General features: G+C 44.1%; 1 protein-coding gene across 4 annotated transcripts in view; it reads left to right on the forward strand.

Annotated features, from left to right (window-relative positions):
- Positions 1-24,446, forward strand: part of NEDD9 (neural precursor cell expressed, developmentally down-regulated 9) — a 183,728-nt gene that overhangs the window by 130,276 nt on the left and 29,006 nt on the right. The window contains exon 1 of one of the 4 annotated variants that reach the window (XM_053904910.1): positions 1,228-1,316. The exons of 2 other annotated variants lie outside the window; for them this stretch is intronic. Coding sequence is in view for 1 of the 2 variants with exons in the window: in XM_019420118.2 (XP_019275663.2) it covers positions 5,468-5,479 (12 nt within the window). In the remaining variant the exon portion in view is untranslated. Of the gene's footprint in view, positions 1-1,227; positions 1,317-5,293; positions 5,480-24,446 lie in introns of those variants that run through there. One more of the 4 variants, XM_019420118.2, reaches the window with a different exon arrangement.

The following is a 24,446-nucleotide window of genomic DNA, read 5'->3' on the forward strand; positions in this document are numbered from 1 at the left end:
CTCAAGTTATGTTACGTGTAAAATTAGGATGCTCCAAACTACCTCGCAGGGTTGCCCTATTAGATAAATATGGAATGAAATCACGTTTGTGATATATAGCATAGGGCCCGGCACCTGTGGGGGGTTTCAACAATCAAGGTTGAAAGGTCAGCTGGAAAACTCTCCGTGGCTCATCTTTTGTTTGAGAAGGTTTCCGGAGATTTACAGGATTGAAAAGTTGCTGCCTCCAATTATTTTTGGAAATAACTTTGTTTTTTGTAGAATTTTTTTTAACCGATAGCAAACTAGAAATGGTGAAACATGGCCCTAGAATGGGTATTTCTAGATTGTTTCTCTGTGGATATACAAGGACCTCTACTCCAGTCTGAACCCGAGGATAGATATATCTTGCACTTTTCTAGGGCATGAGTCAATAAACGTTTCCTGTGGAAAGCCAAATAATAGTGGGTTTTTTTGTTTTGTTTTGTTTTTTGGGTTTTTTTTGGTTTTGAAGCCTTTACCACTTCTTTTACAACCACCCAAGTCTGTGCCATTAGAGCTCAAAAGATACCATGTAAAGGAATGGGTGCCCACGTTCCAATAAAACTTTATTTATAGACACTGAAATTTGAATTTCACAGGATTTTCCCATCTCATGAAACATTCTTCTTTGTACTTTTTTTTTCCAACCATAGAAAAATGTAAAAACTATTCTTAGCTCATTGGTTGTACAAAGACAGGAGGCCTACAAGCTATAGTTTTCAGACCAAAACATGTCCGGGAGCCAGAACTGGCAATAGGCCTGGAATTGGTTCTGGAAAGTTGCATCTTAGCTCCACTTCCTACAAATGCAAACCCCACGACTGCCCTCAAAGTTTTCTCCATTCCTTTCCTGAGCATCACACAGAACCTCAAGATAACATACATCCTTTGATGTTACTTCTGTCCTCGCATTCATTCATTCATTCATTCACTCAGCAGGCATGTAAGTACCTGCAAAGTAGAAGCCTGCAGGGGACACAGAGATGAACAAGATACCACCCTGTCCCTGGGGGGTTCGCCTTGAAGCTGGGACAGCAGAGATCAACCAGGATTATGGCACAATGTGGAAAGGCCTTATAAGAGGACTGTGTTCCAAGTACAATGGGGGCAGAGCGAAGGGAGGGAGGAGTTAGTTCTGAAAGGAGGACGTGGGCAGAGTGGGGGCGGTTGGCAAGGAACCACAAAAGGGTTCGTGTGGGGGCTCCGCCTGACAGCTGAAGTGAGAAGAGAGGACTTGCCAGGCAGAGGAACCCATCTGTGCAAACTCAGGAGAGTACAAGGGTGTCTTGGAATTTGTGAGTCCCCCCTGTTTGGCTGGAGTGTGGGATGTGGGGTAGGGGGGATGGGAGAAGATGAGGCCAGAAAGGAAGGGTGGGCCCAAATCACAGTCCAGGCCAAAAAGTCTGCAGATTTTGTTTGTAAAGGCGTTGAAGTATTCCCAGCGGTTTTTAATCATAGTAGCAACGTGTCCTGCTCTGTACTCTAGAAAGTAAACAGGTAGCAACGTGGAATATAGATTCCAGCAGGGAGAGATGGCGGGCCGGGGAAACTACAAAGGAATGACTGGAATAGATCAGACAAGAGAGACAGAGAATGGACCTGAAACGCTGATCGCTGTTACGAGCCGGCCAACCTGGAGGCACCCTGTGTGAGGCACCCAGTCCTCAGAGCAGCAGTTTCGTCCGCTTTAGAGGTGACTGTGCTAGATTCCCGAGGTCACTTCCTGCCCTCACTTGTTCTGACTTTGCCCTTACTTTTAGAGAGCAGCCACATGGGTTCCCCCCAAGTTGTGCATAGGAGAATCTCTTCTCTCTAGCATCCACACGATTTTTTGCTATCTCCATGCCCATGGCCATGGCGGCTGGAAAATCATTTGGACAGCATCTGGTGCCACTTCCCCCTCGCTCCTGCCTGTATCAGTGTCTGGGGAGATAGAGCCCTTGACAGACAAGCAGGCGGGTGGCGAGGCTGACGGGCGGACACAGTATTGGCGAGCACAGGGTAGGACCCGAGCCCCAGCATCCCGGCCCATTTTAGGAGGCTACCCGTGGGGGTATGAGGGCGGTCCCATAAACCAATCGGCAATGTTTACACAGCACAGGTTAAACAGTGATTTTGGCATCCAAAAATCTCAGGTAATAGGCGGGGATGGGGCTGTTTTTCTATTCAGTGAGAGAATTTGTGTTTCCCCAGGGGGCTTTGAAGGAAACATATTAAATAACTAAGTACTAATAAAGCAGCTAAACATTAATAAAGTCATGACAACTATCTGCATTATGTAAGCTGTGTTAAGACCAGAGCTCAGTATTTTAACTAATAGCCTGCTGCCCTTGAGTGTTTAAACAAAGGGTAAAAACAGAGAAACAGATCACATCATTCTCTGCTCAAATCGCTCCAGTGCCTTGCTGTGGCAGTCAGGAGAAAATGCAAGTGCTACCGCCTACCTGTCTGAGTCTCACCCACCCGTTTCCCAATCCCCCCAGGAGCCCAACTCCAGCGCCCTGGCTTTTGCGCTGTTCTTAAACACACCCAGCTCATTTCCACTCCAGGCGCTTTCCTCTATCTGGAATGTTCTTTCCCCAGATGTTTGAATGGATCCCTCATGTCCTTCATATTGAAGCAGAAATATTACCTCCTTAGAGGGGCTTACGTGACCACGCTCTAAACTAAGACACCCCCCCCACACACACACACCTGCTAACCCTTCTCTGTTTCCCTCTAGCAATTTTCCCTGCTTAACTTTAATTCGTGGCATTTATCACTCCAAACTGTATTACATATTCATTTAATTATTGCCCTCCACTCCCAGTGAGCCGTAAGCTCCATGAAGGTAGGAGCTTTGTGTGGGCGGCTCCTGTATCTTCCCCACCTGGAACGGTACCCAGCACGTGGTAGGTGCTCAATCGATATTTGTTAAATTACAAAGTGTCCTGCGAAAGAATGACACACGGATGAGGGCACCCGTCTGCCTTTTTCTCAATGCCTACCACACTTAAAATATTGACAAGAGTCTAATAGTAATAACAGCTACAATTAAAAATTAAGTGAATATTAATGCTTACATAACATATCATAATAATGTCATATACTATAGTAATAAAATAATATATGATGCATTTAGATATTAAAACAATACTTAATAATGGAACATTAATAAGTGAACATTTATTAAGATCTTACTCTGTGCTGGGTAGTATTAACTTCTATCCACACTATCTCATTTAATACTCATTATAACCTAGCAGGTAGGCATTATTATTTTCTCCATGTCATACTTCAGGGCACCAGAATCAAGAAGTTAAGACATTTGTTGAGACTATCACAGTATACCCGACTGCGGTGTGACTAACGCTGATCCAAACTCCCCTGAAATGAACTTCAGGTAGATTCCAAGTGTCTACCGAAGAGGAGAGAAGCAGGAAAGCAAGGGGGCCACTTAGTACGATTTAAACTTTCTAGCTAGAGAATGAAATGACAAAAAGCCCTAGCAAATGCTTTGGAAACTGAAAGCATTTGGGGGTGAGATAGTGTTGGCCTATTCAGTGGTACTCATCAAACAGAACAGAAAGCAGATTCAGCCCTACTGCTTAGGAAGCCAAAGGAATGTTATCTAGATCTTCTGGAGGCCACAAGACTCATCTTACAGATGGGAAGGACTTTGACTGATCCAGGCAGACACCAAAAACAATTTCCTGCAAACTAATGACTCTCCCATAAGACGGTAGGACTGTTAGGAAGATCCTTGTAGTACAATATGCTGCATGCTTAATTTGTGTTCAGAAAGACCTTGCAAAATCACTCGGGCTTATTGAGCTAAATGAGGAAAAGCAAAGTCCAAGTCTGAGGCCTGAATGGGTGTATCCACCTCATTATGACCAGTGGGGCGGGGGGAGGGGGTCACGTCCAAGGAATCGGTGCCTTATTAAACTGTGATCTGGAGCCTTGTATCTGGAAGCCACTTTTGCAGGGTAGCTGCTCGCCTGTTCTATTTGTTTGGATCATAAAAGTAAAAGTTTAATTCACTGGGAATTTTGGGGGCAGGGGAATCAAACTGATTCTGATCCAACTAGGTCAGGAAAAAAAAAAAAAAAAGAGATGATTTTTCCATCCAGGTCGTGTAGTCTGCTTGGAGTCCATCCCACTCAGGGACAGCTATTGTCTGAAATCACCGAGTCTCAATCCTGAGACCCAGTGAAAAGGAATTTTCCCCTCTCTCCGCTTCATCCTTTAGAAGAGTCGCTAAAGGTGACCCTTTCTGTCTTCTCCTGGGTGATGTCTTTCTCTATAGAAATCATGAGGCTGAACCGAATGTTCTGTGCTTCAGTGGAGAGACTGGTCTTTTAAACCAGGCTCCTCAAACAGTGGGCATTTTTTTTGTTTCCCCGATAATAAGTGTTGGTGGGTTAATGGGTCATCTTCAGGAGAGAGGTCAGAAGGAAAAACACTGCAGTGTTCAAAGCTGGAGCTGGCAACGCCAGCCATCAAAGAACACACTGCTCAGTGGACAGCCATGATGTATAGGGCATGCACCGGCCAGCCTCATCTAAGGGGTCACATCTAACCTTTATCCTCAGCAAAGCCAGAGGAGATCACTGAATGTGGCTGACACTCAACTCTCGGAGGCCCTGGTGAGAAGCCGGCTAGGAAAGCCCTGGTGCCTGTGCTGGCAGAGTCCCTTTTCACAGAGAGAATTGTATTCTGGCTCCTCGCAGACTGACGTTGCAAGTACTTTGAACATTGAAAAGAACAAAAAAAGCAAACAGCCACAAAAAAGGGGAGGGGAGGGAGGAGAGAAAGAGAGAGAGAGAGATATCAGCAGGGGTAGTTAGTAAAAAGGGGCCCGGAGACAGAAAACCTTTTGTTCCCCGAATTCGTTTCATGTAGAGATTGGGAGGTGAATGGCTTTGAAATGAAATGGGTTTATGAAGGAGTTGCTAGGTCACAGGAAGCACGACTGTCAGACTGCTTTGTGAATTCAATTTCTTTAAAACTTAGGTTAATCTTAAAAAAGAATCTCCTTTGCCCGGGGCTTTTTTTGGGGGGGGGGGGGTCGGGGGGGGGGGGGCTGAGGGGATGGGGAGTAACGTTCGAGACGGTTCCCCACTTCGTTTTATTTTCCACCCTTTGGGCTTCTGTAAAAAAGAAATGACCACATTACAAGTTCTTTGTCAGTTCTCCGAAGTTAAGAGGTGGGCGGGGCCCCACATTACCTTCGCCGGCCAGCCAATGGCTGGCGATATGCAAATACGGTCGGGGCTCGGCCGGGCTCCATCAAAACAGTGAGCTCAGAGGCTGTGCGGGAGCTGGCGCGCTGCGACTGGCAAAGCCGCCCGGGGCCGGACGATCTCACTTTCATTTAGCACTGCACTCCATGGAGGGGCGGACACCCCAGCGCTTGATGCAGGCTGACTAGGGTAGGAAAACGGCTCAACCCACCGCCGCCGAGATGAAGTATAAGGTAAGAGGGTGCCTCTTCCGTCAGGTTTGCGCGCGCGTGTGTGTGTCGCCCACCGTGACAACTCCTCTGCAGGGACCCCTTCTGTGCCCCAGAGAGAGGGGGTCTCAGTCACCGAGGTTGGCATACAAGCAGGCAGGCAGAGACCCAGTCTCTGAGACCCACTCCGGGAGGGCACAGCATACCCGGGCCCATCTCCACTGAAAGACTAAGAATCAGGCTGATCGGAGCCGCCACTGGAGCCACTGGCATTCAGAGGGTGTCTAACTTGGAGCGGAGTTTAAGACTCTGCGGCTCCCCTAGGCCTGGCCTCCACGGGCCGAGGGCCGTAATGAGAGAGGAATCAGAACTGCTGAGTCCCCTCAGACTGGCTCTTAGGCAGTTTTCAGCCTTTGCTTTAAGCATTTGGTAAGAGAAGCGGGTTGCCTTATGCACTTTTGGTGGGAGAAATTAAAAGCCCGAGGTACTCTTATGCAGCCCATGATGGAGCATGCTGACGTCCTTAAATGAATCCTAGATGTAAGAACGAATGAGCATTTGCCATTTCTTTAAAACACTTCTAGCGGCGTTTGAATGGGCTGAGAGTCTGAATTGTCCAGTCAGCTTATTGTCCCCGAAGCGTACAGAGGCTCAGGATACATTATTTTCTCATGCGTTATGCACCATTGTTTTTACGTATTCCTGGCTAAAGGATCATAATTTGCTCGGCATATCCCATTTGTTTAAGGCACCCCCATCGAATCAGGCAAGCAGCTTCCAGAGACACCGTACTTAGAAGCACATTGCAGTGAGTTGGGCGTGACTTCTAGAAGAGACATGAAACCTAATGATTTTAAACAACGGTGCTATTATTAAAATGAATGTTGGCAAGGTGGCTATGCTTTGGACTGACAATTTGTATTACCTGTCTGACCTTTGGGATTGTGCTAGCTAGGAGTTATTTTGCTTCCTTTCTGAATTATCTAGCTTCTGGCCCATCCTTTTTTAATGTGAGGTTGTAAATACTCGGTTCCAGCTAATAGCCACTGGCTGACCTCAGTGATAAATCTTTTATTCGAAAGCTATAAATCTTGTTCAAAAGCTCTAACTCTAAATGCTGAAAGTCTTTATTATAATGCATGAGTTCTGGTTCTCCTCGGAAAGGTTACAACTGTCTGAAGACACAGGTATTCGTTATCACTGTACTGTTAGCTTTCCATTATCTGCCTCCAGAGGGAAGATCAGAGGCATGAATAATCCTAACGATTCCTAATGCTTTTGACTTTAGGATGCGACCAGAAACAAATCCTTCTACCTGGCAGGAAAGTTCCCATTCTTGACGTGGCTCGCCCTGTATTTCCACAGTCCCTTGTTTAGAATAGTGGTTACTTAACCTGTAGTAGTTCTTTGCTCCCTCCGGTCCCTATTACTGAATGCCTTTAGTTTCATAATAACCAGCTTGTAGGGAAAAAATAAAAGAGAAAATAGGTTCATACATTCATTATTGGAAAGTATAAATGGCTGAAATCAATGTTGAGCGCTGCAATCTAGAAAGTGACAGAAGTGACAAAGTCTAAAGTCACTTTTATTCAGTGACCTCATTATGTTTTGATTTTGCTCTTAGGGAAACAAAGCATGGCAACGGACGAAATAAATTGCGATTGGCATTCACGGAAAAACCCTCACCGTCCTGTTTTGCTGGGTCTTACCAGTGTTGAACACCCTTACCGAGTGATGTAAATATAGGGTCTTTATTAGCTCACCAGAAAAAATACTGACTTCTCTGACCGACCAAATGTCAGATTGACACCTTGTGGTGACTATACAATAAACCAGTAGCTGAAGCAATCTGCTGTCCCTTTCTTAGAAAGCCTGGGTTCTCTCTAGTTAATAATGCACAGCTCGGGGCGCCTGGGTGGCTCAGTCGGTGAAGCGCCCAACTTCAGCTCCGGTCATGATCTCATGGTTTGTGAGTTCGAGCCCTGCATCCGGCTCTGTGCTGACAGCTCAGAGCCTAGAGCTTGCTTTGTATTCTATGTCTCCCTCTCTGTCTGCCACTTCCCTGCTCCCGCTCTGTCTCTCTCTGTCTCTCAAAAATAAATGAATGTTAAAAAATATTTTTTTAAATAATGCACAGCTCTATTTCAGGAGACCATTTTGTCATTTTAAGTAGAGGAAATGATGCAAAGGTAGAAGAGTGGTAAATAATATCAATTAATAATTACCATGATAATACAAGATCGTCACATTTCACTCTTCCAAAAACTCTGAGGTGGGTTTTATTATATACTCATTTTTCAAGTAGAAATTATGGCCCAGAGAGGCTAAGTAATTTATCCAAAGCCACACAGCTAAAAAAAAATGGTGGAGCTATTAATTGACCCAAGGGGATCAGGCTCCAGAACTTGTGACTTTAAGCCACTCTTAAAGAAAGAATCATCTGTGACCTCCCTAAAATGCTGTGTGACTGGTGGTTTTGTCCCCCAGGAAGTTTAAAACAATTTCATCTCAAGTATTTCTGCAGGATTGATTTTTTTTTTTTTTAACATAGAAACTCTACAAAGCAAAGTGAATTGCACGTTTGGCAGTTATTTGTTTAATCTGAGCCACTTAGGGCATAAAACCAGATAGTTATTAGATTGTAAAATCCTGGAGTCAGGAATGATCTTTTAAACACTGTGCTGCTCTACACACTATAAACCTAGCACAGTCAGACTTCTGTTCACCGAGAGATTTATAATTCAGCCACTATAAGATTTTTTTTAACCAGATTATCTGGTTTGGCTACTTCAGGAATCGTAACCAGAGGACAGGCTAACCTCCACTCATTTGCACTTAGACACATAGCTCCAGGCCAGCCAGTTAATGCATTTATAACAATCTGGAGAACCCGGGAGCGTAAGCTATGCCTTATAAACTTTTTGGTGAGCAACAACTAGTCTAGCCTTATTTCATTTTATGTTTTGTGGTTGTTGTTCATGGGAAGGCTGCTGTCTCCTATGCACTTAATGCTCCGTTTCTCCTAAAAGGCTTCATTCAGTTTGAGGTTCTGTGATAGTAAATTACAGGCCCTTCGCTTATTAAGAGTTTTCCACAAGCTCTTTGGAATATACAAAAAGCATGTCCTGAATTGGGGGGTGGGGGGGTTGTTGAAGGAGCTGTGCCTCAATGGCCGTGGCTTGCTCAGTGAAGGCTCCCCTTCCGAGGGGTCTGGAGGCAGATTGTTGCTGCTGTCTGCCAGGAGGGTGATGGAAGGATCCGTGCACAGCTGTGTTTGAGCAGAAGCCTGAGACCCCGCCCACTCTGTGCAGGCCCAGGCCTGGTCAGAGCTCAGCAGGCACTGCCTGTCTGATCTCTAATAGCTGAGCAGCTTTTGCGGCTTTGCCAAATTTCTGAACCCCGTGTGCCTACACGAAAATTCGAAATGATGTATCTAGTCTCCCGTTCAACAAATTCTTTTTTTAATTGAAGCATGGTTGACAACAAATTCATTCTTAAACGTTTTGAGTGAAGATAAAAGAATAGGTAGAACCCATGATACAAATAAGAAACCTACATGCTGAAATTCAGAGCCCTGTGTTCTGGCTGGATGCGGGCAAAGTGTGTCCTATTAAAAGCTTTTGGGGGGACTTTGAAAATACTTTTATTTTCCCAAGCTAGTTTGAGAAGAGATGATCAAGGGACTTCAGTTAAATCAACGTGGTCATTTGTGACTTGTATAATTACCAATTCTTGCCTTGCTTTGACATTTTGGTTTTAGGTTATTTGTTCCTTTGGATATGATTTGCTGTGCTCAATCCAAACCAGAGACTCCTGTCTCCCATGATCCTTTTTTTTTTTTTTTTTTTTTAAGAGAGAGCATGGGAGAGGGGCAGAGGGAGAAAACCTTAAGCAGGCTTCATACTCAGCGTGGAACCTGACATGGAGCTTGATCCCATGACCCTGGGATCAGGACCTGAGCCAAAATCAAGAGTCAGACACCCAATTGACTGAGCCACCCGGGTGCCCTGCCTCATGCTCCTTTTTTTTTTTCTAATATGAAATTTATTGTCCAATTGGTTTCCATATACACCCAGTGCTCATCCCAACAGGTGCCCTCCTCCATGCCCATCACCCACTTTCCCTCTCTCCCACCCCCCCATCAACCCTCAGCTTATTCTCAGTTTTTAAGAGTCTCTTATGGTTTGCTTCCCTCCCTAACTTTTTTTTCCCCTTCCCCTCCCCCATGGTCTTCTGTCAAGTTTTTCAGGATCCACATAAGAGTGAAAACATACGGTATCTCCTTTTTAAATCTTAGGTGAGATCTATGAATTTAAAAAACACCAAAAGATGTTAATTGTTTATGGATGCATGTATTTATTGGGCAAACCCATTTTGGGGGCTGAATGGCAATCTGCACAGAGCTGAAGGTCTTTGGAGAACTGGGGGTGTTCCGATGATACCAAAGTTAGCACAGTGTGGGACATGCCAAGGATTTGTGTGGCACCCTTCCCTTACTGTAACATACGTCAGCCCTTTTCTCAGAGTTCATCAGTGGCTTCCTGTCTGCTGCCCCTACTCGTCCCACCAGACTTCTGAAAAAACTTCCTCTCCACTTTTTCCCCTTTACAAATTCCCTCCCCTTTTTGTGCCCTCATGACCTCATCTTCTTTCATTTTCTCATTTAAGCAGTCTTTATGCTGCTCTAACACCAGACTTGTGTATGGCTCGCCTCCCCAACCCACGTAGACATGATGCTCTTAAGCACACCCTGTACCCCCTACCTCTCTTCTCTCTTTTGACTCTGCCGTGGGAAATCTTGGTCTCTTGCTGCTCCCATTCGTTTGTCCCTGTCTCTTTGCGCCTACCTGACTTGGTTAGTCTGTCAACTTCCCACAAGCCGGGTCTCCTCATCCATCCACTCTGTAAAACCATCAAAAGCCTACAGCTTCGTCTCCTTGACTGTCCTATAATCCCTACAACAGGCTTTATGTTTTCCACCTCTGCCCTGCTCTGTTAGCACGTCCTTACTTATTAAACCCTTTTAATCAAATCGCTATCTAAACGATAGCTGTTAACTCCCATAGATTGCCCACTGGGGCTGTCTAGTTTTCGGTAAGCCCCACTGAAAATGAGAGACCCACCCTTTATTTGTGGGTAGAGAGAGACTGTTAGACAAGTAAGTCCTTGAATAAAAAGTGTGATCTAGGATCTCTTACAGCCTGGAGGGGGCACAGCCTTGATCTTATATGTTCTTGTGGTAGATACAAGATAGAATGTGGGCTTTGGAGAAAGGCATTTCTGTTTCTTGTGACTCATTGCTCTATATAGCCTCTGGCAAATTAACCTCTCTGAGCCTCAGCTTTCTTATCTGTAAAACAGGGAGAGTAACTGTCTCATACTATTGTTCTAAGGCCTAAGTAAGATAATACATGCATGTAAAGGACCTACCCTGGCTCCTGGCATGTAGTAAGTAGACAGTGCTAGTCAGCCTCTGCTCTCTTTGCACTGATGGATGTTGAAAGGATAGTGTGGACTCAAGACTCGGTGACAAGACTATGTCAAAACCCCAGTTACTAGGTAAAGGTGGTTGAGCATTATTTAGTGCTCCATGGGCCTGGAGGTGTTACATGAAATACAGATGCCAGCCACAGGGATTTACCAGCATACTTATGTGCCTGCTTGCACACTAATTAATTAATGACTTGGTATCATCATTGTTATTCATAAGACTGATATTCCTGAGATCACAGGACCTTGCTCATAGTCAATACTCTAGAAACATTGAACTGGATGTTGAGTGACCTAACAAACTTATACAAAGAGCCATTAAAAAGAGTCTTCATGTAGGGCACCTGAGTGGCTCAGTCGGTTGAGCGTCTGACTTTGGTTCGGGTCATGAGATCACGAGTTCAAGCCCCACGTCAGGCTCACTGCTGTCAGCACAGAGTCTGCTTCAGATGTTCTGTCTCCCTCTCCCTGCCCCTCCCGTGCTTGTGCTGTCTCAAAAATAAACATTAAAAAAAAAAAAAGTCTTAATGCTGTATGGCATAGCAGAAAGAACCCAGGTTTTGCTGCAAATCCCACTTTTGCTACTTCAGGCCTCTGTTTCCTTGTTTATAAAATGGAAGTAATAATACGCATCTTACTGGATAGCGGTAAGGATATGATATATGGAAATCATTAGTTTTTAGCCCATAGGCACTTGAAAATGGCAGCTATTATAATATGCATTATAAGACATATGTAATATATAGGTATAGAAACATTATATAGATAAATTTTAAGAGGAAGCATTTACTAGAATTGCTTATCCATACCAAAAATACCACAGGACAAGAGAAAGTTATCAGTGTACAAAATCAACAGTAGAATGTGAAGGAGGTGATTGGAGGGACACAGAAGTTCAGGGGAAACTATATCCTTCATCCCACTGCAGCCACTTAGTGATGTAGATGTAAAGTAAGAGGCCTTGGTGATCTGTTTTGGGATCATTTTAGGGGTAGAAAGAAACGTAAACAAATTGGTTTGAAATGCCAACCACTGGGCCCCTGGCATTACCCCGCAGGAACATATAGACTTAATTACCAAGCCTCCTTGCCGAGATAAAGAAGGGCCACTGGGAAGAAGTACTGTATTTCCCACTTAAAGTGCAGGAGAATAGCTGCTGGTTTCCTAGGTGATGGATGATTGCAAAGAATATGGGCATGGAAGGGGACTCCCCTCCCCCCCCAAAAAAAAAACCCTCTGTTCACACTCCATCAATGGCATCCCCTCCATCGTATTTACTTAGAGCATTCCAGTCATCTCCCCGCGGTCATTCTTACTGGTTAATGAGGACGAGGCACGCCTGGGGAACATTATGGCCTGGCTGCAAGACTATCTTCCTGAAGAATCTTCGTTTTAAGATAAATGGCGTTGGTGGTGAACTTTGTCTACCATCCACTGGGAAGAGTGATTCTTTTAGAAGGTAGTTTTAGTAGACAATGAGATTGAGGTGGACTGAGACATATACTCCGAGGGAAATGGAAGAGGCGTGAGTTGCGATGATGTGTGACAGTGACTTTTCATACGTGAAGTGGCACTGGGGCAGCTGACCTGGGAGATGCTAAAATCACCGGTAACGTGCATTCCAACACATCCGCCTGGACCCTGTCATGGGCTCCTAAATGCCAGTTTATACTTAAAGAAGAGCTCATCTCTTTCCTCCCAACCTCCTCCCTCACCATTAATAGTGCTAAATGGTGTTTAAATAGACAGTTCAGGACCCTCATTCCAAGGACTCAGCCTGGCTTTGGAGATGTCGTATCTCTTCGTAAATCATGGTGTGTATGTTGCAAAATAAAAATTCCTCCTGATATTTCTAACATGTCAAGGTAATAGTTACGTTACCAGAAATGTTCCTTAATGACATGTTGATGCCTATGCTTACCAGAAATAAGGATTGAGCAACTGTGAATACGTAAAAATGCAAGCATGGCACAAAAATGTTTGATACGATCTTCTGAATTTGAGTTTAATTCCTTTCTTTACTCGTGTGTGTGTGTGTGTGTGTGTGTGTGTGTGTGTGTTTGAAGGGGGATTATTTGTGAAGCTAGACAGAAAGTTGCGGCAACCAAAAAGCATATAAGGTTAAGATTTAAACCAGATCTTTCTATTTATTAAAGCAATATGTATTTAGACACAATGATGTGCCCTTAATATTTTTTCTGATTTTTTTTTTAGTTACGTGGAACCCTTGTGCTCTTATATGAATTAGCCTTATTCTCATTGATTTGTGGTAGTCCGTTATTCTTAACTTAGCACCTCACTCCCACAGGGGATGTGGCTAACTCAGGACTCATCTAGGCTTCTCTGTTGCCCGGCCCTGCACTCTACCAAAAGAATGAGCTGGAACTCAACCCCCCACCCGACCCCCAAATCACCATAACAAGCAAGACCAGCACACTGGGAAGCCAGTGTAGTAGACTTCTAAACACTCCAGCCTTCTTGGAGTTCAGAATCTTTAGTGTCTATCAGGACAGGTCAGTGATGATTTTTTGTTTTTGTTTTTTGGTTACTACTTGTTTGTGTTATGGGTCGAAGCTTGGCAAGAAATGGGCTATAGTGGGCCATCAGTACTGCATTACCAATGACAACGGCATTGGCACAGCAAAATTTTGAAGTCCTCTCTTCCTTGAGTGCCCCTCTGGGATAGAACTTACGTGCTCTTCTCCGATTCTCCAGCCTTCTGCACTCACAACTAAGTGTGTTGAGCGTGACTTTATTTTTTTTAATGTTTTTTATTTATTTTTGAGACAGAGAGACAGAGCGTGAGCAGGGGAGGGGCAGAGAGAGAGGGAGACACAGAATCTGAAGCAGGTTCCAAGCTCTGAGCTGTCAGCGCAGAGCCCGACGCGGGGCTCAAACTCACAAACCGCAAGATCATGACCTGAACCGAAGTCGGACGCTCAACCGACTGAGCCACCCAGGCGCCCCGAGCGTGACTTTATGGGAGTCAGGGGAAGGAGCAAAAAGAATACAGTCAGCCCAACGGCATTCCTTCTCTTAACCCTACTCGCTGAGAAGCCAGATTTCTAGACAATCTCACAGAGGCCCAGATGGCCTCGGAATATATCTCATTTCCTTATAAAGATCAGCTTGTCAATTACAGAAGATGTCCATTGACTGAATCAAAGCCTCTTATCGGCACCTTTTTTTTCCTCCCAAATCCTAAACTCAACCAAGGCAGACCCATTAGCAAGGTATATACTTGCATGCCTATCTTTTATTTTTAGTTTAAAATATATATAATTTCTGTGGATATGGATCCATGTTTCACACACCCAACCGTGGGACATATGGTCTGACAATGGGAAAGATATTTGAAACTGGGACTGTCTTAGAAAGTTCAGGAACACATGGTCACTCGAGACAGTCAACATGGGCTGTTCCAGAGATCAATCAACTGTTGAAGGCATTATCCCTTTTCCCTTATGTCAGCCCTTTGACAGGAAATTATCTAAGAGGTGCTTTTTTTTTAGAGTGAATTCAGACACATTTTTTCACAGAGAGTCATCAATAATATTTACTTATAAATAATTGGTTGGTTCTTTTCTCTTTCCTTGCAGAAACAGGCATCTCTAGAAATGAAGGAAAACCCTTTTTGAAATATGGACTTGTACTGAGAACACCTGGGAGCATTAAGCAGTGAGGGGTGTTGTATTTCAATTGTTCTTGCTTTAAACCTGGCAGGTAGCTCTGTGCCTTATAGCCTGCAGTGTCGGCATCAATCCTCCTGCCTCCCTTATTAAGATCTTAATTACAGACGCAGCTTATTTCATTGCTGCAGGGAAAGAATTTAGTTTCTCTGAACTATGTCTGTTTTTTGGTGTGGCAGGTGTAATCATGATGAGATCATTTCTGGTTTGTTTTCTTTTCCCGGAGGATTTTTTTTTTTTTTTTTCTGAGAGGGAGGACTACAGTTCTTGAGACACCATTTCATGAGCTCATAATAATGCAGTGATAATAACTGTGCTTTGATTTTAGACAGAGCCTTTCTTCTGAAGAAATCAGAGCGCTTGGCCTATATGACTCCGTGACTTCTCATAATATCAAGAATATGTTCATTATCCCCATTTTGCAGGTGGGGAGACAGAAGCACAAAAGGTGTGATTTCCTTGCCATTGATCTTACAGTATGAGGCCTGAGACTAGGTTCCTTCAGTTCAGTGAGTGTCCCTTCCTCTATCCAGGGCTCTCCGTTCAGCACTGTTGACTTTTACAGCTCAATCATTTTTTGTTATGGGAGACTGCCCTGTGCATTGCAGGATGTCTAACAGCATCTGGCCTCTACCCACTGGTTACCAGCCACACACACACATTGTGACAACCAAAAATGTCGCCAAACATTGCCAGATCCCCAAATCCCCCTAGTTAGGAATCACCAGTCTAATCTCCTCTCCTCCCTTCTGCTTAAAAATAATTGCCCTACTGGTTTTATGTGACAGAAGCACAAAAAGACAGCCCTAGAACTGTTTGCCATAATTTTACCATGATTGGGGTTGCACTTCATGTAAGAGGTCCTAAGCAAGAGGGAGCTTCCTCTTAAATTCGTAGCCGCAATCTGTTCATGAGAATACCATCAAATACTAAGAAGCACGGGGTCTCACTCGGGCCATATATAAAGCCATCAGACTGTCTCTAAGACAACTTTAGTTCTCTGAAGGCTTCCTCTGCTGTGTGTGTGTGTGTGTGTGTGTGTGTGTGTGTGTGCGCACACACACACGCATGTGTATATAATGCATATGTATCATTTTATGTTGACATATATATAATAATAAACATGCATTTAGCACTGAACCTTGAAGAAAGCTCTCTTATTCTAATAAACTGGTAAATAATACATACATGTAGGTGTTTGTCTATATACCTAGCCGCTGAAGAATTTCATTTAGAGGTTTTCTTCTGTTCCATTTGCTCCTGCCATCTTTCCTCTCTGTTCTAGCTGAGAAGCTACAGCATCTGAAGATTCTTTCTGGAGACCTCTCTGCAGGTGCAATGCTGACAGCATATGGTTGTAGATACCCTTTCAGCCAAGTATACTGATCCATTTTTAAAAACTCTTTGAGGACCTCGCACGTGAAGTGGGATAATAGCATTCAGGCAGCTGACCTAGGTGAGGTGACATCTAAAAGATTCGAGAGGGGCATCCGAGGTGTCAGCTGGGTTCTAGCTGGGAGACAGACCAGAGTTGCCAGAATGTGTACATATTTGTATTGGTGGGTTTAGATATCATACCTTGAGAGCTGCATCCCTTGGTGCCGGAAGATATGTGGGAATGTAAAAAATGGTAAGACCTTTCCCTTCTTTCAAATAATTTATTAGATGTGATAGCTTTTGTGCTTTGACTTTTAAGAAATGATCCTGTTTGGGGAAATAAACAACTAATATAATAGTGGTATTATAATAGTGATAATATAGTGGACTGGCGTCTCCTACTCCTTTATAACTTAATTCTCATTTCACTTCCCCCCAAGTACCTGGATGTTGAACGGATTTGTCTAGACAGGCAGATAGATGTGATCTCGTGCCAACACTGTAATGTTGGCTGAAATCCAGATGGTTGTTTTATTGTTAATAAAACCTATGTTTTGGGTGAGTGGGTGTCAGGACTTCATCATTATATGGCGCCTGTCAGATTTATCTAGGGACAGAACCCTGAAAAGAGTTTGCGCCTGCCCCATGTTTTTGATCCTTTGCCAATATACTATACTTAAATCTATCAAAACCAGGCAACCTGGGACAAATGCTTATAAATTCCAACGCTTAATAGCAACAGTACTAAATTCTAAGATGGAGAAGGTTCTCGGGAAGCACATCCTGGTCCAGTGGAAAAAATCCTAGATTAAGAGGGGAACCAGATGCTAGTTCTGGCTCTGCTGCTAATATCATAGGTGACTCCCGGGGCTGTAAAACAAGATTCTAGAATGATCTCTAGAATCTTATTAGTCTAAAATTCTAGTCTAATTGGTTCTGGTCAAGCTATGGGTGACTTCTGGTTCTAAGACATAGAAGGTTCCCTTCCACCTACTTTAAGACCCTCTGGAGTTGCTTTAAACAATCTCAAAGACCGCGGAGGATGGAAAATTGAGCTCCTGAAGACACATGTATTATTTATGATCATCAGAGTTGTGAGGAAATGCTCCTTTCTCACTATTTTTCTCAAATAACTGTCAGGATTCAAATTCATCCTCCACAGTTGGCCAAGAAATAATAGAAGTTGACTATGAAGTTTCTCTCACTCTCTCGCTCTCGCTCTCTCTCTCTCTCTCTCACACACACACACACACACACACACACACGCATGCCTCCCTAACAACCCATTTATAATTTTTCTTAGATGAAACAAAGGATTTGCTCCAGGCTTTTGTTGGCTTCATGATAAACAAATCCTGTCCTATGGATGTTTCTCTCCTATATCAACCTTAAATCAAGGGAAAATAGGTAGCATTCATTCTAGCGCAGGGAAGGAAGAGAAACTAGCATCTGAAGAAACACTGATTTGAAATCACAGCTATGCTGTCCATATGATGTGACCAAATCTGGTCAGATGGAAAGTTCTTTCTGAGATCCAAATATCCAAATTGGCAAAGAAGCTCACATTTTCTCTCACCAATCGTCAATTGGTATCACTCTGGTACTGAACCACCAAAATAATACGGGTTCTAAATGATGCCTCATCAAATGGGAATAGGCCAATAATGGAAGGAAGAGACGTTAAGATTCCCAAATCTGGGTGCCTTGGGGTGACCACGCACAGGGTGCAGCCCCAAGGTGCCTGTCAGGGCTGCTGTATGTCAAAGAGTACCTTTGGGAGACAGGTATCTAATGTCAGATTTCTTCAAGCATCTTCCATTCAGAAATGCTTAAAAGAGAATGCTATGGGTAGAGTTCACAAGGCTAGAAAATCTAAGAAAATGTGAGGACTTGGGGCAGAGTAAATGACATGAATGTTCAGAAAGCTCAAGACACTCATGGAAGCTTTGTGACCACCATAGGGGTTTAGAAGCACTTTCCAGAAAATGAATATCATTGGATGAAATGTGGTCTTGGTGCCAGAGGGATCTTTGTGGCATATGTTCGTCACCCCACACCAGGTATCAGAAGCATAACTAGGGAAATTCTGCTGCTGCGTTGCCGTGGGTGGTTCAAATCCCATAACAAACACCATGTCAGACTGCAGTCGACACGTATTGCTGAGAAATAAACCCCAGAAGTGATATGTATCATATCTTCTAACGCCTCAACTTGAAAGTCTTATGTCTGCCACTAAACAGCCTCCAGAGAATTCAACTCCAAACATTCAACAGTCCAGATCATCCAATGAAAAAAACCCAGGTGTAAACCAAGTATTCCAAGAATTGAAATCCAGACACTTGTAGATAGATATCCACGTTGGCTGACTATTACCTGCTTTGAGGAAATCCCACATTTCCCTATATCCCAAACGTGACGATGGGGGAAAGCCGAAGCAGTTTGATCGCCCTCAGCTGATTTTTGTCAGCAGGCACAAAAGCACATGAGCCTTTCTTTCTCTTCCCCAGTGTGTCCTAAGACTGACCGTGATGATGCTCATTCCTTAGCTACTTCCTTTAGGACTGATTTCCTTGACAATGACCATTTCCTTCTTTACTGTGTCTGTTTTTCAGAATCTGTCCAGTGTGTGTGTGTGTGCGCACACGAGCACGCATGCACCCTACCAGAGTCCAGGGCTAAAGCTTGGGAACTTGGGTACAGGAAAGGCATGTTGTTGAGCATGTGGCAGCCCCAAGGTCTTTGGCAGGAACTCCTACATGATAAATATAGAATGAAGTAAAAATAATAAGAGGAAGTTGGGCCATTGATGATGCTATCAGTCCTAGTGGGGTGACACATCAGCCATTGTGTCGCATTTCTCTTCAAAGAACAGCATGAATGGTCATGGAAATTATAAGTCACACCTCTCTGTATTTGGAATAGCAGATCATTTCCCTGGAAGTAGGAGTAATAAGCTTTCTTGACATTTTGATAGCAATGGAAAAAAAAAAAAGGCAGGGGAGAGTGGGGGATGGTGTAGAAGCTGTCACATGACCTAGAGCTCTCTGTGCCCAGTGACTAGCTAGTTGCCCAGTATTTTATTCCCACTCCTTAGACATAGTTTGGGAACCAGGAACAGCAGAACCCAACGTCCTGGCAAAGTATGAATGGTGTTCAGTCACCTGCTGCCAGATGGAGGTCGCTGCACTGAAGGAAGAAAAAGCTCTTCCAGAGATGACTGTATTTAATCATTTAATGGTCAGTTCCTCCTGGCCTTCCTGTTTGCTCAGTGGTTGTGGACACTAGATTCAAGCTCCCTGTCTACGTCATTATCCTGTTTAATAGGGAGGGGCAGGCACTATCCTTCTTGCCATCTCCCACATTCTCTGGCTGTGACGTCTGGACATGCTATTTATCTTTCAGGCTTCGTTAGTTCACCTTCCCAAGTCCGTATAAAATTTTAACCAAATATTCTCCTCAGTTCTCTAGAAAACAATTTCACCCAGGAGAACCAGGAATACAGAGTCTGGAGCCCATTTTAGGTTAGCGAACATTTAATGATGTGCATTTTGCTTCAGACACTGGACTGAAGTTCTGGAAATGCTAAAAAAAAAAAAAAAAAAAAAAAAAAATAGGGCAGCCTCTCTGAACTTAAGGAGTTGACAATCGTGAATGAGATAATACAAGTCATCCTGTAAGAAATACTATTACGGAGAACTGGAAAGGGAAACAACTGGATAGGTTTGGAAAGATAACTCCTCTGGGTAGATGGAGGATGGATTTTGAAGGGGAAGAGGGTGAATGGAGGAGAACCAATTGGGGAGCAGTTGTGTACTCCCAATAAAAGGTTGTTGAGGGGCCTGAACTAGGAGAGGCAGTGAGGCGAAAGGCGGGGTCGAAGCTGATTGGGTTCCAGATTGTGAAGAGACTCAGCAAACCTCTGAGGCTTCTTCCTACCTTGGGCAGCTGTGTCTGTGCTGTTAACTAAGAGAGATAAAGCAGGAGAAAGGGGTTTTTGTACCTGTTGCGTTAGAGGTGAAGATACCCATTAGCCGGTTGGAAATGGAGTGCAGAAGAACTATCTAGGCTGGAGCTATGGATCTGTTATCTGTGTGTTCAGATGCCATTGGTCTGGATGAGATTCTCCATAGAGAGCGAGCATGTAAAGAAGAGCAAAGAACACAGGGGGGATCCCTTTGCAACATGATTAGTCTGTGAAGAACAAGGAAGATGAGTGGTCATGAGAACAACAGTGGAGAAGAAACCAGGAAGTGAAGTTCATGGAAATCATGAAAGCATGGAAGCCAAAAGAGAGTTTCAAGAAGGATTGGGGTGGGGGTCAGTGCTAGAGACTGTTACAATTAGGGTTCCCTCAAATGGGATTTATAACTCTCAATGCTGATTTCTAATCCTAATGAGAACCACAGTTTTGGTAGCATGCGCATTTGACTTCGTTAAATACTGTCCCAATTCTGGAGCTGGAGACAAGAGACCTAAATTCTTGCTCCATCTCTATGACCTTCTTGCCAGGTGTCTTGGCAAATCATTAACTCCTCAAACCTCATTTCTCTCATTTGTAAGGTGAAGGAGCTGGAGTGTAATCTTTTGAAGTTCCTCTGGCTTTCAACTTCAGTGCCCCAACTGCTCTGGCACTTTGCCAAGCCCTAGCTGCATTTCTAACTGCCACCCTGCGGAGGCTAACCATCCAACGGGCTATAGAATGACATAGCTCTCTTATCTCTCCTGGGTTTGTTTCTGTGTTGACCTTTCCTGCCTGGGAGATAAATATCCTGGGGCGGGTGGGAGAAAGAGGAGATCTTCAATAGACAAACTGCTTCTTCTGGGTTTTTCTAAGATATTCAGATAATCACTCTTCTGACTTTGTGGCCTTAAGGAATCACACCTCCCACACTGAAGGAGGCGGTCTGTCCACCTTCTCCTAGGCAGAGGAATTAACTCTTGATCTGCCACCAACTCTGTGCACTTTTGCATGAGATGGTTTTGTTCTGGATGACGTTCATTTTGCTGTTATCTTCTCGAATGAACTCTTGACCCCAAAATGCCAAGTATTTTCAAAAGCCGAGCTCCTCACCCATTTCCCCCCCACTCTCTGATGGATTGTATCCTGTTGGAATCTCAAGACATGTAGCCATAATTCACTCAGTAATAATAATCAGGGTAGTAGTAATAATAATAACGTTTTGTCTCAGTCTCTTGAGGGCAACCAATAGTTCCGTTACTGCTATTTACAGGCAAATGTTCCACAAGAGGCTGCAAGTGTCCACAATTCATTATTAATTCAGAGAAATACTGACAGATACAGTTCTCCTGATATATAACTGAACAAGAGAAAGATCGGCTATGTATAAATATATATATAATAGCATCATTAGAGCAGAACTCAACCCTTGATGACAGGAGGCCAAGTGGGGAGAGATTCCAAGACCAAAGTGCCACCCAGCAAATTAAATAAGTTGTCATAACGGCTTCCTAAGTCTCCAGCGGTGTTAAGGTATTTGACTTGGATTCACTTCTTTAAATCCTCATAGCAAACCGGTGAGATGGGTAGTGTTACCCTCACTCTCATTTTACACATGAGGAAGTTAGGGCACAAAGGCAAATGATCTATTTATTCTATAGACATGACAAGAATTGTCATCTTCAGAACTCACTATACGATGGAATTGAGCCCAGTTTGGAGGACAGTGTGTAGTTGAGCTAAGACAGCTTAAGAGTTCTGGAAAGAGAATTGAGCCAAGAGACCATAGTTCCATTCCCATCTCTGACACCAATATTGTGGCTTTGGGCAAATGATAAACTGGCCTCCCAGACCTGTTTTTTTATCTATAAAACAGGGACACTGGGTTCAGGTCATTGCTAAAGGTCTCTGGAACTGTATGTAACCTTCTGTATGGGAGAGTGATGGGTATAGACACTGATTCTCTCTATATAGCTTGTATAGAGATTAAGCAACTCACTCCTGTTCAGCCAAGGCTGAGAATATCTGTGTGTGAGATGTCAGGCTAGCACTGGGGTGCATGCCATCAATGGTCATGCCAAGCTTTCTTCCTAAATCCTCATCTGTGTGGGCAGCAGGAGGCCTGCTGGGGAATCACGGACAAAGAGTCAGGAGAACTCACCCCTGGTGCCTCCGTTGGCGAAGACAACAGTCTCTGAAAGTTGCCCCAGAGAAACTGTTCTTGAGGCACATCTGAAACATTAGCATGGTGCTTACCAGGTGGTGGGAAAGTCACTGGGATAAGAGACAAAGAACATCCAGAACGGCTCTCACACGGGGATTTCTATCTGCTTCTAATCAAGCACGGTCCAATGCTCCACTTCAGTGCTTCATGGAGTCCCATGGCAGTGACCCAGCTCCACATGCCTTGAGCTTATTTATGCTGATTAGGTCTGTAGTCCTTTGCCTTTCTACAGAGTACAGTAGAGACAGTTTTCTGTTTCTCTTCTTTCCCTTCTTTGTAGCCGCTAGAATCATACAGCTATCCACCCTCAGCTCCCACAGAACTGGTCCTAACTCTACCACTTCTGATTTTATATTGGAGCTTTCGTACCAACCATCCCCAGTCATTGCATGGTTCCCAGAGCAAGGGACAGAGATGAGAGCGCTCGGCTCTCTCCCTACCCTATAATCACCATAGAACTCTGGTGGAGTGATCTCCTTCAGATTATTTTGGTACAAAGGACCAGAATCTTATCATCCATAACTCTACGACTTTTCTTCTAAGTTACAGAACACCCAAAGACGGAAGAAGAGAAACAGAGATTTGGGGATTATGACACATCCTTAAATGGTTCCTCAAGCCAGGATAAAATGCTGCATGATTCTATCTCTATGTATGTGGACTTCTAATTGTTAGAAAAAAATCCCAAAGTTTCCTAGCATATAAATTCTAAGTAAAACCTTCACCTAGAACACAACCCCCGCCCCCCCCCAGTTTCCCTTGAGCTTCCCTGACTGCTCACCTGTCCACACCACAGACTTCTTGGATCTCAAAACTGATCCAAGAACAAGAACTTCAACCTTCTTCTTTTTTCTTTTTAATGTTTATTTATTTTTGAGAGTGGGAGAGGGCCAGAGAGAGAGGGGGACATAAGCTCTGTGCTGACAACAGCAAGCGCAATGTGGGGCTCAAACCCACAAACCATGAGATCATGACCTGAGCCGAAGTCGGACGCTTAGCCAACTAAGCCACCCAGGCGCCCCTGCAACCTTATTCTTAAAAAGCATCATCAAGCTTCCTGGGTATGGCTTGATCTCCTTTTCTTAGGTTAAATAGTTGCACTAAGAGGATTAACAGCAAGAGTAAGACCCCTTCCCAGGTACTGACCAGAGGGGAGGTGCCTTACATAACGCAGCCCCCCTGCCCCCCAGAGGAGAGGACCAGCATACAGCACAAGCCTGTGGTTATGAGGCATAGTACAGGGGGAGATGATTAATGTATGTCAGTTCTAAAGGAATGAAAAGCACGAGGCTGAAAGATCAAGTCCATGTTTCTAGAGAAGCAAACAGGGGGCAGAAATCCAAACAACAACTGCCAAAAATTCCACGAATATGTAAAGTCCCAAACATGATCCGCCCAATAGGCTGTCCCTCCTCCCACAAAGGATCACCACTGCAGTGACTCAAGTGCATCCAGACACTTTAGGGAAGCACCAGAGAGATCACTTTTAGTTTTCCAAGTGCTCGTGATGAATTTATAGCATCCCGACTCCTCTCTGTGCTGGGAAGGAGCAGGCATGTGGCGATGGCTGCCATCGTACTGCGAAACATTACTGACGCCAAGAAATGAAATCTTCGGAGCCTTTGAAAGGCTTCCAAGAATGTCAGCACGTCCTGCCTGCCCGCTCTCTGCTGAATGCCTACTTTGGCTGTCTGCTTAGTACTGAATGTGCCAGACAGGCCTTCTTACAAAGGGAGAGAGTGTTTTGGGCCCATGAAAGGGGAAGGCACAGAGTTTCTGTTGTGAATGGCGAGATTCAAGAAGTGGGGGAAAAAGTGGCAGCGTGAGGAAAGGCCTTCAGGAAAGGTACAAATAAAAGAGCAAAAAAGAAAGGGATGGCATCCACCTACGTGTGGCAAATTCTGCCATCACTCCCTGCCATCAAATATAGAGGTGGAGACTACTGTCACGCCATGCACCAGGCTCGATTTCCATGGGGGGGAAAAAACCCCAAAAACGCTTGCTTGTAGATTCTCCCTGTATCCAAGGACTTCTTGATCAACTGAGAGTAAGAATTTTTAAGCGCTGGCAAGGCATATATGACTGTACGTTTGTTTCCATTTTCACACCAAATAGAAATGCCACTCGTACTGCTTGTTATTTGGGCTTTTCTTTGACTCTTTCTGCCTCCAATATATGAAGGGAAAAAAATGAGAAGCGTCCGCTGTAGCACTTGGAGTATTTTATTCTGCAAGCTGGCTTTAAGAAAGGAAG

The sequence above is a fragment of the Panthera pardus genome, unplaced genomic scaffold, assembly GCF_024362965.1.
Source record: "Panthera pardus isolate Hobbes unplaced genomic scaffold, ASM2436296v1 HiC_scaffold_17, whole genome shotgun sequence".
Classification (NCBI taxonomy): Eukaryota; Metazoa; Chordata; class Mammalia; order Carnivora; family Felidae; genus Panthera; species Panthera pardus.